Here is a 15,857-nt window from a genome sequence, read left to right on the forward strand (position 1 = left end):
AGATTCCATGGTCCACGTCATGCATGGACTCATGGTTTAACGTTGCAGGATCGCATTACAGTCATTGGATTTCGGATCGGTCTCGGAGGGCCACTCTCGTTCTTTGGTCATGGGGGACTTACTCATTATGTTATTCTGAGCTTCAAGTGCACGCCGAGGCCTGCAATTGTATAGCTATATTGGAATCAAAAGTCTGTTCATTGAATATAATCATTCTACTACATGAGCCCGTCTACCTTAATTATCCCTGAATTTACAAAATAATGTAAACTAGACTCGCCTCTGGCGCTACGAGGCCACCAAACTAGGCCCTAGTCTGCAGACGACACATCTCTCGTCCGATCTAGATGCCGCTGAAGCTTGTCTTGTCATGCATATTGTGATCGATGACCCCAATCCTATGAGAACGTGCATGGACCTGATTGGGTTTGTGAAAGAAAGACGTCGTGGGACCAAGTTGACAGTTAATTTACTGGAGGCGACCACAGGGGTTATTAACAGTTCTCATATCCTTTCAATATCAATTAAAATTTAAGAACTTCAGGATAAAACACTGTTCATTCATTATTGTTCGCGGTGGTGAGATACTAGGCTAATTAAATTGGATGTAGAGTATATTATATTCATAGATGCAACCAAAACACTAGTACAATAAAAATAGCCAAAGTTCAAACTAGCCTGTCTCATAGAATCCCATGGCTCTTAAAAAAGTCCTCGTCGTCGGCGCCGGGTGCCGCAGGCATGTCCTGCGCCCACCACCTCCCCAACCACCCAGACCGCTTCGAAGTCACCATCCTCGAATCCAGCTCCTCCTGCGGCGGTCAAGCCTTCTCAATCCCTCTCGATGAAACCCACCACGGCGCCTCATGGCTAAACCAAGGCGTCCAAGGCGGTCCCCACATCTTCCGTCATACATTCTCCATGTTCCGCTCCCAAGGTTACGACGTCCACCCCGTCAGCCTAGAAATCTACTTCGGCAAGGGGTCTCATTTCTGGACCAACGTGTTTCCTACGATGTTCCATGAACAACACGAAAAAGATATCAAGAAGTTTGGAAAAGTATTGAATATAATAAAGTGGTTTAGTGCATTGTTTGTGTTTATACCCATCAGGGTATTACTCAAGATGTTTTGGTTTTTGGAGGAGTTTGGGGATTGTGTGATTGTGCTTTCACTTGCGTTATTCCTTGGGGCGCCGGAGGTTAATTGTTTTGCTCGGGCGGTTGTATGGGAGTCCAACGGTGGGGATGTGCTATGATCCCGAGACAGGAGATAAGTGTAAGAAGAAAGAGGGTGCTTTGTCAGGGAATAATCCGGAGATGGTGATGTTTCCAAATTTATTTGACTTTCATGAGACGTGGGGGAAGGGTTTGATGGGGAGAGGGTTGGAGATGAGGTTGAATACTGGGGTCGTAGAGGTTTTCGAGCGAGGGAAGAAGGGTGTTAAGGTCCGCGTGAGTAAGACAGATGCTAAAGCTGGTGTGGGTGAGAAAACGGTGGAGTAATATGATGAACTGGTATTTTCTTGTCTCGCCGATACTGCGAAAAGAATACTTGGGAAACAGGCAACCTGGATGGAAAGGTTTATTCTAGGAAGTACGAAATGGAGTGATGATGTTACGGTTACCCACTGGGATTCGAACTACATGGAGAAACATTATACAAACCATTTCGACGAAGAGCAGGTAACTAGAGCAATCAAGACAGGAAGGGATGATTCAGCTCGTATCGCTCAAGGAAAGGAGTTTTCGCCGATGTACTATATCAAGCCATATGACCAAGAGCCGGATAAGTTGGAAATGATAAGTATTCCCCATCCACACAGATCATTGATTGATGAGGGAAGCTAATCTTGAGTTCAAGCCTTCAATTGCTTCGCCTACCAATACCAATTGCCCAAACGACTAAATTCGGCAAACCCATCCCTCGCCGTTCCTACACCCCCATTCGAACATCATGTCTTCCAAACAATTTACATTAACAAAGCATGAGGCTCCCACTTATGGGAAAAAGATTCTATTGATCTCTCAAAGATTATTCAAAAAACTGGTGGCACTAGCTCTGTCACTCCCGGACTCACTATATATTCGTTGTTCCATGGTTATGGATGATCAACAATTCGAAGCATACAAGATACTGTGGAAGCTGAACGTTGGTGAATGCACATGAAGTCGCAGTTATTAGTGGAATTACAGCGGCATGGAGTTTGGGGGCTGAATATCCGGAGGAAGTGGAGAGGGAAGATAAAGGGGTAGATGGGAGGGGTTTGCGGTGTTATAATTTAGATTGTATGTGCTGTTGGGTATGGGAGACTGTATAAGAAGAGAGAGGGAGTAAAGAAGTTTCCGACATTTTGATAGGGGGGATGCGAGAGGGTTCTTGGGACTAATACGAGTCTGTGATTGGTATCCCCTCTTGAAGAAGCTATCCTGAGGACGTTTTCAAAATAACACATGGATTTTAAATTGTGGCTACATATAGACGCTTTATATTGAGGAGCCACATAATGTTTCTCCCCACGAGGCCGATGGATTATACGAGGCTCCGTTGTCTAAGAGCTAGTCCTATAAGGAGTGGTAGCTGATGTTGAGAAATAAAGTGATATAGCTTTCAAATTCGGCCTTCCAAGATAAGCTGAATTAATTGATATCAGACTCTCCAACCGGAATAGCATGCCTTTTCATCCGATATATTTATCAAACTGTCTCCAAAAAACAGGCTACTAGCTCTGTGGATACAACATCCAGACTATCCCTCATTCAACATACATGAAAGCTTGATCTCTATGTCTTTGATGCACATCTGCTCAGCCGGATGAAAGCGAGACTTGTCCATGGAACATTAAATATAGCCAAGAGCATAAACGAAACGAAATTCTGCGACCTTGCTTACCCGTGATCATAAATGCGTTATATATGTACTTGAGTGGAGTCGTGGTTCTTTAGGAACTTAGACATGGTATAGTTGCATACGTCCCACTATGTGTTGTGGTCGTATGATGGTGAATTTCAACCTAACTTCGCCATCATCTCTACGGATCTTTAATAAGACCGACTAGTCGATATCGTCAAATAGGCCCACGAGTTGGAAGGTCTCAAGTTCGATATCTTTATGCTAACTAATTTCTTGCGATTCAAAGCATAGATGGCCTGAGTGAGGCTCACACTGAAAGTTAAGCCAAGGAGCCTAGAAAATCAACCTTCAGCCGAACGACCCCGCAAGTCTATGATGCATTGCAAGACCTCCAAAATGGCGACCGTCTGTTGCTATTTTGTCGGCAAATGAACCCACCCTTGCGGCTCTTGCATGGAAAAGTTCCCATCTATGCATCCCGAGATCCCGATATCGATAGCAAATGGCTTCAGCTAATATTAAGTATTTCTGTGCTCTCCCGCGCAAATGATTGCGTACTTGAAGTGTCATAAAAGGTCTCCTGGCGGTTACAAAACGCATGCAGACCTGACCGACGGGTTAAAGCCTTGTTCATGTCCACCTAAAAAACCTTCACCCAGTTTTTTGTCAGTTGGTTTGTTCCTGGATTATTAGTTCTGGAAATCACGACCCGGAATTCATAATCTCGAAGATGCTTAAAATAAATGAACCCGTCTGGCAACAATCACCTTTGCAGGACTCCATTTCCAGGTTTCTAAATCCTTGCGATCATGGCGCAGCAAGCCAGTACGAACCCTCTATGTCCGACCAGCATGAAATATCAATACTCCAGCCGCCCTTCGTTCAAGAGGCTCAGAGCTAGCAAACCCTTTGCTCAGGCTGGGCAGTTACTCCAGATGCAGCAAACCTACCCTTGGCTCCTGCGGCTTCATTGGCCGCTTAGCGAATCCAGCTCCCACCTTGCGTCCCAGACCGAGGATTTTGCAAGGATTAATTTGATATTTTGGGACGCCGGCTTGTCGACTATTCCAGATATGGATTACGGGTCCCTTTCCAACTCAGCCTCATGGAAGATAGGGAAAAGTTCGATTGGGGGATAAAATCGAGCAAGTTGGAGTCTGAGAGACTGAAAGGAGCTTGAAACTTGGAACTGCAGTGGATTCCACCCCTCCTAGCGGCAGACGCTTCGTACCACGCGCGAGGCTCCCGAATTGTTTGGTGAGGCTCATTGACAATCAGTAAGAATATATATAAGCAACATGGCAAGGTTCCTTAGTTTGACCCGTCTTACATTTCCCCCCTTCTCTCTTGCAGTCTTACGGTCCTACATTGGAGTGCCTTTTTTTTGTTCTTATAATACCTTTTGTTCACTGTGCACCTTTCGCTCTTTCTTTTGTCTACCACGGGTATTTTCTGTTGGGAGTTTCTTGGTATACTGTAGTGGGGCTACGGGCTGTCTTGAATTTTTTCGGCTTTCGGATAGAAACGAAACGTATACGACGATATAACAGCGAACAAAGCAATAAGGATGTTGGGAAAAGCTACAGCGGCTCTGCTGAGCTTGGGGACATTAGCACGGGCGGTAGCTGTACCTCAGGATAATGCGTCGGCGACGACTTCTGCAAGAGTACCGAATGCAACATCTGGCCCTGGACGATATGTTCCGTCGGCGGCTGACCTTGCGAGCGGCTGCGCCAACATTGGTCGTGTTGCTGCGTCGTTTGTGAGAACTTCGGATGCACAGAGTGGGTCTTTGTTTTCCCCTTTGACAATCGAATTGTTCGACGGGATCTTTTTATTGTCGTTGATAATCGGATCCTTGCTTCAATATGTATGCAAGTTATGTTAACGAGATATTGTTTGCGCCTTACAGCTGCGAATTTTTTCCAGATCGATTCCAAAATCGCCTACGACTGCCTGGCCTCCATACCGTTAGAACAAGAACCGGCTCTTGAGTTTTTATTTGAACTCTCGAAATTCGTTCAATTCCAGAGTACAATTACATACCTGGCGCGGCCGCCTGCAAACTCTGGACAGGATCCTATGGATGTTCTAGGAGGCCTTACGGATATATATAACAGTGTAGAAGCCGGTTCTATTACATCTTGGAACGAACTTGAAACACGAGTTGATGCATTGCTTAGTGGATGTCATGAGGGTCATTTATATGTCGCCTGGCCGCTCCCTTCGCTTATCAACTTTAGGGCGCCGTTTAGTTTGATGGATTTAAGTCCTGATGGGAAACAGGCATCCAGGGTATTTGTAGCCGACGATGTTCGAGCGAGCAGTTCACAATTTCGACCATCTGCGATCACTCAAATCGACGGCGAGGATGTGGTTACTGCGATTGAGCGGTTGACATACTACGAAGCTTCGCAGTCACCGGATACCCGGTGGAATGCGGCCTTCGAATCGCAGAACCCGCCGAAGCGTGGGTCGTTTTATGCTAGAACTCGATACCCTGGTGCGAATACTTTTACGTTAACGTTCCAGAATGGGACGACGACGGAGTATAGATATACCGCTGTTGCGCTTCACCAACCCGGATCGAATATTTGGAGTGTTTTGACGAGTGGACAGGTTATTTGGGATCGAATTATCAATGTTGACCCTAATGTGCGCGGGAGCGGCGGATCAGGTGCGAGCAGGTTGAGAACTAGAGCTTTGGAAGAGCTTAGGAAGAGGAAGTTGAATAATGACCAACTTGACGAGACATTCCGTCGAATTGAGAAGCGTCAGTCTGGAAGCAATGCTCCACCACCGCCATCGCAGTTGGTGAGATATAACTCTAGCTTCCCAGATACCCCTGGCGTTAGGCCATACATTCAAGATATCAACCAAGTCGTTGGTGGATACTTCATGGCGGACTATACTGGTGACGCCAGCAAGACTGCAATTATCGATATCACTGGATTTGCACCCGATGACCAGAACGCTCGATTTCCAACTCATGCTGTGCAAGCCGCTGTTGAGCTTTTCCTTGCGGAGGCTCAGCGTCGGGGTATGGAGCGGCTTATTATCGATGTTCGTGGTAATGGTGGTGGTTTTGTCAATATGGGTTACGATCTTTACAAGCAGCTGTTCCCGAATTCCGATCCATACTCTGGAAATCGCATTCGTTACCATCCTGCCTCTCTCAGGATTGCTCAAGCGTTTACTCAGCTTATCGACCAGGATGTTATTGATGGCCTCATTCGCGCTATTGGCGGTGGTATGGGCGAGAACTTGAGCACTGTGCAAGCCAATACATACCAAGTCGCCGCCTATGCGTCACTCAGTGGCCTCGACCAGTTCCTCAACCTCGATAAGGACGGCAAACCCTTCAACACCTTTGATGACTTCTTCGGCCCCGCGAATATCTACGGAGATCGATTCACAAATATCCTTACTTATGATCTTGACAACCTCCTCGCCGTCGGAGATCTTAGCTACGATATCACAGGCTACGATGACCGTGCTTCATATAGCACCCGATCACCACCGTTTACACCCGAAAACGTCATTCTCGTAACCGACGGCGTCTGCGCCTCCACCTGCGGTATCTTCGCTGAATTCCTACGAAACCAACAGCGCATTCGCACGGTCGTTGTAGGAGGACGCCCAAACGGAGAACCCTCAGCCGCAGTCGGTGGAACCCGAGGTGCTCAAGTGATCCAACATACAGCTCATATGCTTAACTTTGTCCAAATCGTCGAGAATAACTTTACTCCTCGCGATAGTGCTGAACAAGCAGATTGGGACCGTGTATTCCCTAGACCGTTTAAGCTCAACATTGCCGAAGCAGCTGTAAACTGGAAGGATAATATCAGACGAGCGGATCCTACTCAGACGCCTTTACAATTTTACCTCGAAGCAGCGGATTGCAGGCTATACTACACCCCGCAGACATTGATATTTTCGCACGAGCTTTGGTCGCAGGTTGGTAGACTTGCTTGGGGGAATGAAACTGATTGTGCTGTGGGGAGTTTGAAGAATGCGACGGTGGTGACTGGAGATTCTAACGGTGTTCCTGTGTCGATTGGGTCTAATGGTGATACTGGGTTTAACAGCGGGTATGGAGATACGCCGCAGTTGACTGGTGATAGGGTTATTGATACTGCGAAGTTGATTTGGTACGGAGTTAGGAATTCGTTGGGGGCTTCTGGGGGACGGAGGGGATATTAATTTTTGGGCGCGTCATTTGATAGCGAGCGAGTGGTTGTTCTTCAAGGCATATATCGACATTCATGCATATGAGCTGTTAGCGGTATAGCTTGTTTTTGAAAGGGCAGATGGCTCGGCTTCATGTGATCGATTGTATATACTAGTGCTATTTTCTTTAACGGTGTTCGTGTGGCGTTATATCATTTTGCCGTCATTTGTCCTCATGCATGTTGTTATTTCTTTCCATTTTGGGGGCAGATACATCTACCATTTGATATCCATCGGGTTGAAAATAAAATCCAAGTTTTATGGATGACTTACGGCCTGGGGTATATACCTCATCCGCTTTCTGTTTCATGTGTGTATGAAATTTGTCAAACAGGAGACAATCCGACTTAAACTTACGCTTCATGATCACCGGAACTGACGTCTGCAAACGGCATCTAGGATAGCCTGTTTCGTTAGTAAAGGATTACGACAAACGACCGCCGCCATGCCGAACTGAGATGAGACTGGAAAGAAGATCGGGTCAGCCCCAGTTGACGAGATGACCCGAATGACCTGAAAAATATATGCTGTGCGACCGAAATGATGATGAGTCCGAGTGCGGTTGGGAAACAGGAACCTATCGATGAATGTTTTAAAACAAAGAATTTGCTCCGACAAGGCAGCTGGATCTGATCACAAGCCGGTGCGACCCAAACGAATGCAAAAAAACAAGGCCTTGCAAGGTGGCATGGGCCTGCAGCTGAGCAAGAAAAAAACACAAGATGAAACTTTTCGCTCACCACCCCGCATTTTCGCATTCGATGTTCGAGAAAAAACCTTCGAAGTCGAACTAACTTATGCGTGAGTTTGGGTCGGCGTCTGGGCTAACCTCGGAGCTCTGGAGCTTCAGACGGCTGGTGATTAGTTTCTCCGGTTCGGCCGATGTTGCTCTCCAGATAGGTTTGTCCAAGATGGCCAACGGGCGGCCAATAAATCCACCTCGGCCATGCCATAGAGGTACCCGCCGGTATCCCCCTCCATGAAACAGTTGGTCCCAAGTTTCTTGCGATCCTGGGTGTGGTCTTGTCCCAAGGTTCGACCGTCCCTGATTTTCGGCCTGTGATAGACATCAGAATCAGCTCGTCGGGGTTAGAGCTAGGTATTAGTGAATAAAAGGTTCTCGATAAAGCCTGAAGCCTGGGAGTGCCCCGTATGGGATGAAGCAAGCTTGATTTCCGTCGAGCCGCCTGGTTTTCCGGCCGGATTTGGGAGGGACTGTGCTGCCTTCTGGGGAAGCTGTCTCCCTTAATTTCTCCACAGCTTGGTCCGTACCCCGGTAATGCCTGAAGGGAGTAACTTATTTAAAATGTATAATCCCCGGGAATTTTAAAGAATCAGACTTACCTAACTTAGCTTGCTGAGGTAACGATGATGTCGCGCGCAGGGTGGTGTCCGGATCCCTGCATGAAGGGCACTAAAGTCGGCCACCTGACAGCATTCCCAATGCGCGTTGGCCACGAGCGAAGTTCTTTCTCGACAGACATCATGGCATGCCTCTTGCGTGGTGATAATATTGTGTCGACATCCTGGGACTGGTGTTTTGTTTCTTTTTCTCGAAACTAACATGGGGCCACCTGAGCACTGCACTCCACTACACTCTCTCGCAGCCGGTGCGACCTCTTTCTTTCATACACAGTACGACTGTCTCTCACTAGCTCTCCAATCAGCTAAGCTCGCTGGTACCCAGTTTTATTATTGACAGTATACCATCTGATATTACAAAAAAAAAAAAAAAGAATATGGCCAGCAATGCGGAGCGGATAATATATCCCCACAACAGGCCGGCCGGGTTTGGCCAGACATTCTCTCCTTCCCTTCCCCAGCTTCACCCATGAAATTGCTCTTCCCTTACCCGGTCCTCTGCAATCTAATCGATATCCAGCGATCACCAACGGGAAGTCCGCTATCGTAGCACTAGTACAGCATCAGAGGCAGAAACGGCAGAAGCAGAAGCAGAAGCAGAAGCGGCATCTTTGAACATCCTTAACGACCTGCCAGTGCTGTTGCCTTAACTTTCGTCATGCCGCCATTCTATCAGGCGCTGTCTTATTTAACAGGGCAGCAACCCATCGGCCATCAAGATGTCTCCGTCATCGATTATCAAGTCAGTCAGCAGGTGCATCAGCTCCAGCTCTCGGATTATTGGGATTCCATAGCTTCCCACTGTGCCTCCTTCGCCATGAAGGTCTCTTCGCCGCTCCGTTTTCTCGGCCTGCTCGGCCTGCTCCATTCGGCTCCTTCGTTCTCTGCAACTACTCAATGTGAAGTTGTAGGAATTGAAGGAAATATCCCTAATTACCCTGTGGCTTTGCAGCAGTATTCGTACTGTGGCGGGTATTTGAACGTTTCGGCATGGGTTCAGAATGTAAACTATAATAAGGTGGTACAGCTTTACTACGCAAATGCGAAGGGGGAAGTTACACCTCTCAGCGTCGTCTCGCTAGGATGGATTCAGATGGCAGACGGAACAGATAATGGCTGGGAATTCTGGGCTGCTCAGACGCCTGGTATGCAATCCTACTACCCTCCAAATACGAAATCACGGCCAATTGAAGCTAATATTGATTTTCTGTATCGACTAGTCTATCTTAACGGCCTCACGAAGCTGGTAAATATCACATACGATGCTTTGGATATTCATCAACAGTATGTCCAGCCACTAGATCTAGATGTGGAACCCTCCGGCCCGCCTCCACCAGATCCACCAGAAGCCCCGAAGCCATACGCAAGTCCTCAGGGTTTCTCAACTGACATCTCGGACTGGATGGCTACGTCGGCTACTCAAGCTGGTATCTCTAAGAAGCGCATGTTCGACAATATCTCACCTAAAGGTGCAGTAAAGGGACTTGTAGTGGCTTCTCAATCGAGAGCCGAACCCGATTACTGGTACCATTGGATTCGAGATGCTGCTTTGACAATGGATGTGGTTGTTATGCTCTATGAGGCCGCCAGCCCCCAGAAGAAGAGATTCTATGAATCACGACTCTTCGACTATGCCAAGGCCAGCATTGACCAGCAGAATGACCCCAATGCTATCTCAGGACTTGGAGAACCAAAATTCTATCTTGATACCAATACTGGATATACCGATGTAAGTATACAACTAGCCTATCACCAGCATGATTTTCGTCATTTTTTTCATCAGAACTGGTCCTAACGAGAACAGCCGTGGGGGCGTCCCCAAAACGACGGTCCAGGAGCCCGGGCCATTACACTTATTCGGTTCGCGGAGGCTTATCTCAAAAAGGGTGGTTCCCAATCTGTCGTCATCTCCAAACTCTGGCCCGCCATCCACCGTGACCTTCAATATGTTGCCGGTGACTGGAAATCCGGCTCCTTCGACCTCTGGGAAGAAGTCAATTCCCAACATTTCTACAACCGCATCATCCATCGTCGGGCCTTACTCCTCGGCTCCGCGTTCTCGAAGAAATTGGGTTATAACGATGACGCGGCACGATACTCTGCTGTCGCTGCCCAAGTTCTGGAAAGTGCCCAAGGATTCTGGGATTCTCAGAGGAATTTGGTACTTTATTCTTACGGCCCTGTGATGAGAGATAAGAGCTCGTACAAGGATATTAGTGTTGTTTTGAGCGTGCTCCATGGGTACAACGAAGACGGTGTGTTCAGTGCTACGAACGACCATATCTTGGCCTCCGCGTATCAAATCGCGACCAGCTTCTTAGACATCTATCCGATTGCGAATATAAAGAAGGATGCTAAGGGAAATCCGTTGGGAATACCAATTGGGTAAGCATACACCATATCCTACCCATAATTCGAGCCTTATTCTAACTTTTTGTTTTCTTCCTTCTAGTCGTTATCCTGAAGACGTCTACGACGGTGTCGGCACCTCCCGCGGCAACCCGTGGTACCTTACCACCTCTGCCATGGCCGAGCTCTTCTATAAGGCTGCCGCCGAATTCCAAGCCGTTGACCAGATCACCGTCACTCCCACCACCGAAGCTTTCTGGAAATACTTCGCTCCTCCTGCCGACGCCACCCTCAACCGAAAGTATACCTCTAGATCCCACACCTTCAAGGAGATGGTCCGAGCCCTCCAAGGTTGGGGTGATATGTGGATGCGAACAGTGAAGTACTGGGCTCCACAGGACGGCAGATTCCCCGAGGAGTATGACCGTGATGACGGACGCGGTGTGGGAGCTAAGGATTTGACATGGAGTTACGCCGCGTGGATTACCGCTGGTGCTGCCAGAGGTAGGGCGACTGGGGATGCAGCATGGTTGAAGAGAATTGCGGACTTGTAAATGAGTCAAGGAAGTTTTTATGCCACCTATGCCAGGCCCGACAGTATAAAGGGTACCAGGTGCTGACGTAGACGGAAAGATAAGGAAAGAGATAAGCGGTTGCGGAAATCTGCGATAGGCTAATGCAGGAGAGAGGGGAAGGGAACACGTAGGACCGCAGAATGTATGATATCTATCTTTTTTTTTTTTTTTTTTTTCCCGCGAGGGGTTTTCGGGCATGTGATGCTCGCGCGGAGGATTTTTCTATTCTCCTTTTGGTGTATTAGTATATTCACTCGCTTTTTTGTGTTTGATAGCGTTGTAAGAATAACCAGTTTGGACTTTCGTTGAAGTTCTTCTGTTGGAATGAGGTCATGCTGATGAGGGCAGGAATATTCTTATTTCTTTTTCTTCTGCTTTTCAGTTTAACGCGATGCATAGCAGATTAGAATGGCCTAACAAATGGAGTATCCTTTTGACGGATTGATAAAATCTTTATTATTATTATTGAGCCATAAGTTTCGTGCTAAATTAATCCCTCCTCTTCAGATCCTAATAAAATACTTCTTCGTGGAAAACACATGCTTTTCTAATTAACCACGCCAATGTGCCTGCTAAAAGAAAATCCCACACATTACCAAAAAAAGATATCAAAAACTCCCAAATATACCTTTAACCGTCTAATCCTTCATGATTTAATCCTTTAGAAAGCAAATCCACCGCTGTTCTTCTGTCTCGGCTCACCAGCAGCGGAGAAGGTACCATTGCTCGACAATCTAAGACCTTGGGCGGATGACTGAGCTTCAGGAACATAGCTAATATCATGACCCAAGCTCCTCAAGTAAGCAGCAGTGCTGTTATCGAAAGAGTATTCAAGGACACAGGTGTTAGGAGTCAATTGATCGTGGAGTCTTGGGGTCCTAAGAGCCTCTGAGACGCTGCGGTCAAAGTCGACCATATTGATGATGTTCTGAATAGTAGAAGAGATGATTCTGCTACCGCCGGCGGCACCAACGACGAAGTCGAGCTTTCCATCTGCAGTTTCAGCAATTGTGGCGGTAATGGAGGAGAGAGGACGCTTGAATGGTCTGATGAAGTTTGAAGGGGAAGGAATGAATCCGAAAGCATTGGAGGATCCGGGGATAGAGAAGTCGTTCATTTCGTTATTCATGATGACACCGGTTTCTGGGATCATGACCGTAGAGCCGAAGAGGAGGTTAATGGTGGTGGTGAGGGAGACGGCAAGACCAGATGCGTCTGCTGTGGACATCTGGGCTGTTCCTGGGGTGTCAAGGGATTCTAGACCCTTGGGGTTATACTCTTTGACTTCAAGGGTACGGGAGAAGCAGATCTTGGAACGGATTTCTTCGGCGAGTTCAGGGGAAATCATGGATTGTTGGTAAGCATCCAGACCTTCGACGAAGTCGGGGTCACCGAGTTCGGCGCGCAAAGCGTAACCGAAACGCATGGCTTCGACGAGGAGATGGGTAGATTCGTTGCGCTTTGCGGGATTGCCGAAGTCTGGGTATCCTTCGAGGATCTTAAGAACTGATTGGGTTACTGCGCCGCTAGATGGAGCAGATGTACTCCAGATTCTATGACCGCGGTATGTGATGTTTGAAGGCTTACGATGAGCCAATTTGTAAGCTTGAAGGTCGTCGTGGGTCATAATTCCACCCTTGGCCCTAAGTTCACGGACCATGGCGTCTGCTAGTGGACCGCGGTAGAAGGAATCGACACCTTGGTTTGCAATCGTTTCGAGAGTATTTGCGAAACGCTTGCGGGTCATGGTTTGACCGAGGGTGACGAGTGTGCCATTTGGAGCGAAGTCCATAGCCCATGCTGGGTCCTCAACGAAGAAATTGGTAGGAGCACTGCTCTTGATTAATTCGAAGTATTTGATGTGGTCTTTATTGATGACGAAACCGTCTCTGGCGAAGCGGATGGAGGGCTCGAGGCATTCTTTCCAGGTGAGCTTGCCATATTTGTTGTGGAGGTATTCAAGACCTCGAAGTTCTCCGGGGATACCGCTGATATCACAGTTCCGTTAGTATGACGATTCTGATATTGATTAGAGTATGGTGTATCTTTACCTAGCCAGCCCTCCATACATACTCAATTCAGTTCTGTTCACGAACATCTCCTCATAAGAGGCAGCTGGAGCCATCTCTCTGAAATCCACAAATTCATATTCTCCCTTAGGGCTTCTGATAAGCATGAAACCACCACCCGCGATACCGCTGTGGTACATGGCAATAGTTCCGACGCAAATGACAGTTCCAACCATGGCATCGGCGGCATTACCGCCCTTCTTCATAAGATCGATACCAACCTGACTGCACACATCGGTTTCAGATGCAACAGCGCCATTATGGTCTTGTTGCAATTGACGGTTTTGGATAGTAGGTAGTGAGTGAACGGCAGTAGCAAGGACCGTGAGAAGAATTGGTAACGACCTCATGATAGCGAATGTATAAAAAGTGAAAGTGTGGGGAGGTTTTTATGAATCAAAGATATCGATATATATATATATGATAGAAAACTGTCACCAGACAATTGATTGTCGATGTTGCGAATGCTCGATATCGTGAAGGATGAAGAGCTAACATTCGAGAGTGCAGACACACGACCGTTATATAACCCATTCACAAGGCTACCCATCTATCGCAATCTCCAAAATACAGTTATAATCCTTCCCATTTGTTTGTCTGAAACTGACAGATACCATGAGAAGGATGGTAAATCAATTCCCATCGAGTGAGGTCTATGGTCTTTCCTTGTCCCGTCGCATGGACAGATTCAGACACCTTCCGAATGCGTTATCTATGCCCGTCTCGGAGGGGGGTCGTTATTCAAAAAAAAAAAATCCAAAGAAGACCTTTCGTTAACTCCAGTGACCGCATGGTATGCGCATGCTGCTATCCCCTCCCCGGAAGGGGTGCGTATCGGTGAACACACATGCTGCTCATGCTAGCGGCTGATGTCGCGATATAGTAACATTAGCACAGCGTTGGATATTCCAAGTTTTCTTCTGGAAACAAACATCTTAATTGGAACGGACCCTTACCGAATTCAGTAGTTCTACGGAAGCATTTTAGACAATCTGGGATTTTTGTTATGGTCCATCGAGGATATCATAGTTGCCTAATTAGTGTTGGTGGGAGGAAGTGGGACAGACGTAATGGACATGAATGGACGCTTACCCGCCTCCCTGTGCTTCCTGCGCGGTGAAGGTTAAAGGTTAGGATTGTTGGACTTTAACTTCCCATTGACACTTAAAAAAAGGTCGTCCTTATGGAGGTAAAAGAGACGAGAGAATACTCGAATTCGCTACCTTTTGAGTCGAGCGCATAACTGTGTCATTATGGCCAGCGCAAATAACGCCATTGCCCTCGTAAAAATGATGTATTTTAGTTGGAAAAAAATTAAAAACTCTTACAATGAGCTCTGAGACTCGTCAATGCAAAAATTACTCGCCATCGTACTCTAATCTTCTTTTCCTTCTAGAATAACCGTCAAAAAGCTTGGGATTGTATCAAATGCTGCATGTTGGAGAGTTTTTTTTTTTCCGCTGTGGTTCGCCTTGCAAGCTTGGTCGAACCATCGAGGCTTGGCAACGTTTCATTAACGACTTTCTCGATTCGTTCTTCATGGGGCCGGGAAATTAATTAATGCAAAAATTCGTATTTTTCAAAGGGAAGCTTATGCAATATTCGGAAGTCGGATCGGCTGCTTAATATCGTTTTACGAGCTTGGGTAAGCTCGGTGATTTGGATTTGCTAACATGCATACAGGTCAGAATCATGTCATCCGTTATTTATCGGCAACATATTTGGCATCGACATTTTGTTACGGGTAGATTTATAGGGAACCAGATGCTCAGTGTGTTTAGGCCACGGGGGGTACTAGCTAACCGGGGAGGCATGATCGGCTTGTGAGTATCTTAGCTGTCACTCCTTCTTTCTCTATTCATATATTCGTCCATAGCTGTCTCGTACCCAGTATATTTGAGTGTTTTCGATCAAGATGGTTACTATAGACATGGAACCCCCAGGTCAGCTCCGACTGTGACCACGAAGCCTTCCTCTTTATCACTTTTAATACAATCGACACTGTTGTACTACGGTACGTATATATGCACATGCACATGTCACCTCGCACTTGTGTAAACGGGACGATCAAGGAGAAGGAGCGGGTACAGCCGTTCCGCAGAATCTATAATGGAGCATCTTATAATTCGCACCGCAGAACCATTCCATAAAATCCGCGATTCTAGTTAGCGCGGGGCTCTATTTTTATGACCCATGTGCCCACTCACACGTGGTTTCCCGACACCTGGTTACAGCTAGTATGTAGCACCCTTGTAGCGCGACAGGAAAACCATTTTCGCTACCGAGTATAGACGGGCTTTTCGTGGAACTCTCGCTACTTTATTTGGGAGGCAGCATCGACGGAAGGCCTTTTTTTGCGACTCAAACCAAAAGTTATGCGCCGACGGGCCAAGGCTTCGGATACTTCCAGACGTTTTCGT

The 15,857-nt window shown here is 47.1% G+C and overlaps 4 protein-coding genes across 4 annotated transcripts; 3 read left to right on the forward strand and 1 right to left on the reverse strand.

The window, feature by feature from the left end:
* Positions 1-741: 741 nt before the first annotated feature.
* DFL_003819 (uncharacterized protein) lies at positions 742-1,849 on the forward strand (the record flags this gene model as incomplete). Its single annotated transcript, XM_067632810.1, has 3 exons — positions 742-1,200; positions 1,265-1,453; positions 1,565-1,849. 3 exons carry the CDS (start codon positions 742-744, stop codon positions 1,847-1,849), a joined length of 933 nt encoding a protein of 310 aa, XP_067491042.1.
* A 2,570-nt stretch (positions 1,850-4,419) lies between these two features.
* On the forward strand, positions 4,420-7,055 carry DFL_003820 (uncharacterized protein; the record flags this gene model as incomplete). Its single annotated transcript, XM_067632812.1, has 2 exons — positions 4,420-4,636; positions 4,765-7,055. 2 exons carry the CDS (start codon positions 4,420-4,422, stop codon positions 7,053-7,055), a joined length of 2,508 nt encoding a protein of 835 aa, XP_067491043.1.
* Positions 7,056-9,102: 2,047 nt separating this feature from the next.
* Positions 9,103-11,347, forward strand: DFL_003821 (uncharacterized protein; the record flags this gene model as incomplete). Its single annotated transcript, XM_067632813.1, has 4 exons — positions 9,103-9,589; positions 9,665-10,173; positions 10,249-10,829; positions 10,897-11,347. The coding sequence occupies 4 exons, from the start codon at positions 9,103-9,105 to the stop codon at positions 11,345-11,347; spliced, it is 2,028 nt and encodes a 675-aa protein (XP_067491044.1).
* A 682-nt stretch (positions 11,348-12,029) lies between these two features.
* Positions 12,030-13,787, reverse strand: DFL_003822 (uncharacterized protein; the record flags this gene model as incomplete). Its single annotated transcript, XM_067632814.1, has 2 exons — positions 12,030-13,356; positions 13,420-13,787. The coding sequence occupies 2 exons, from the start codon at positions 13,785-13,787 to the stop codon at positions 12,030-12,032; spliced, it is 1,695 nt and encodes a 564-aa protein (XP_067491045.1).
* Positions 13,788-15,857: the final 2,070 nt, after the last annotated feature.

The sequence above is a fragment of the Arthrobotrys flagrans genome, assembly GCF_004000055.1.
Source record: "Arthrobotrys flagrans strain CBS H-5679 chromosome Unknown unitig_0, whole genome shotgun sequence".
Lineage (NCBI taxonomy): Eukaryota > Fungi > Ascomycota > Orbiliomycetes > Orbiliales > Orbiliaceae > Arthrobotrys > Arthrobotrys flagrans.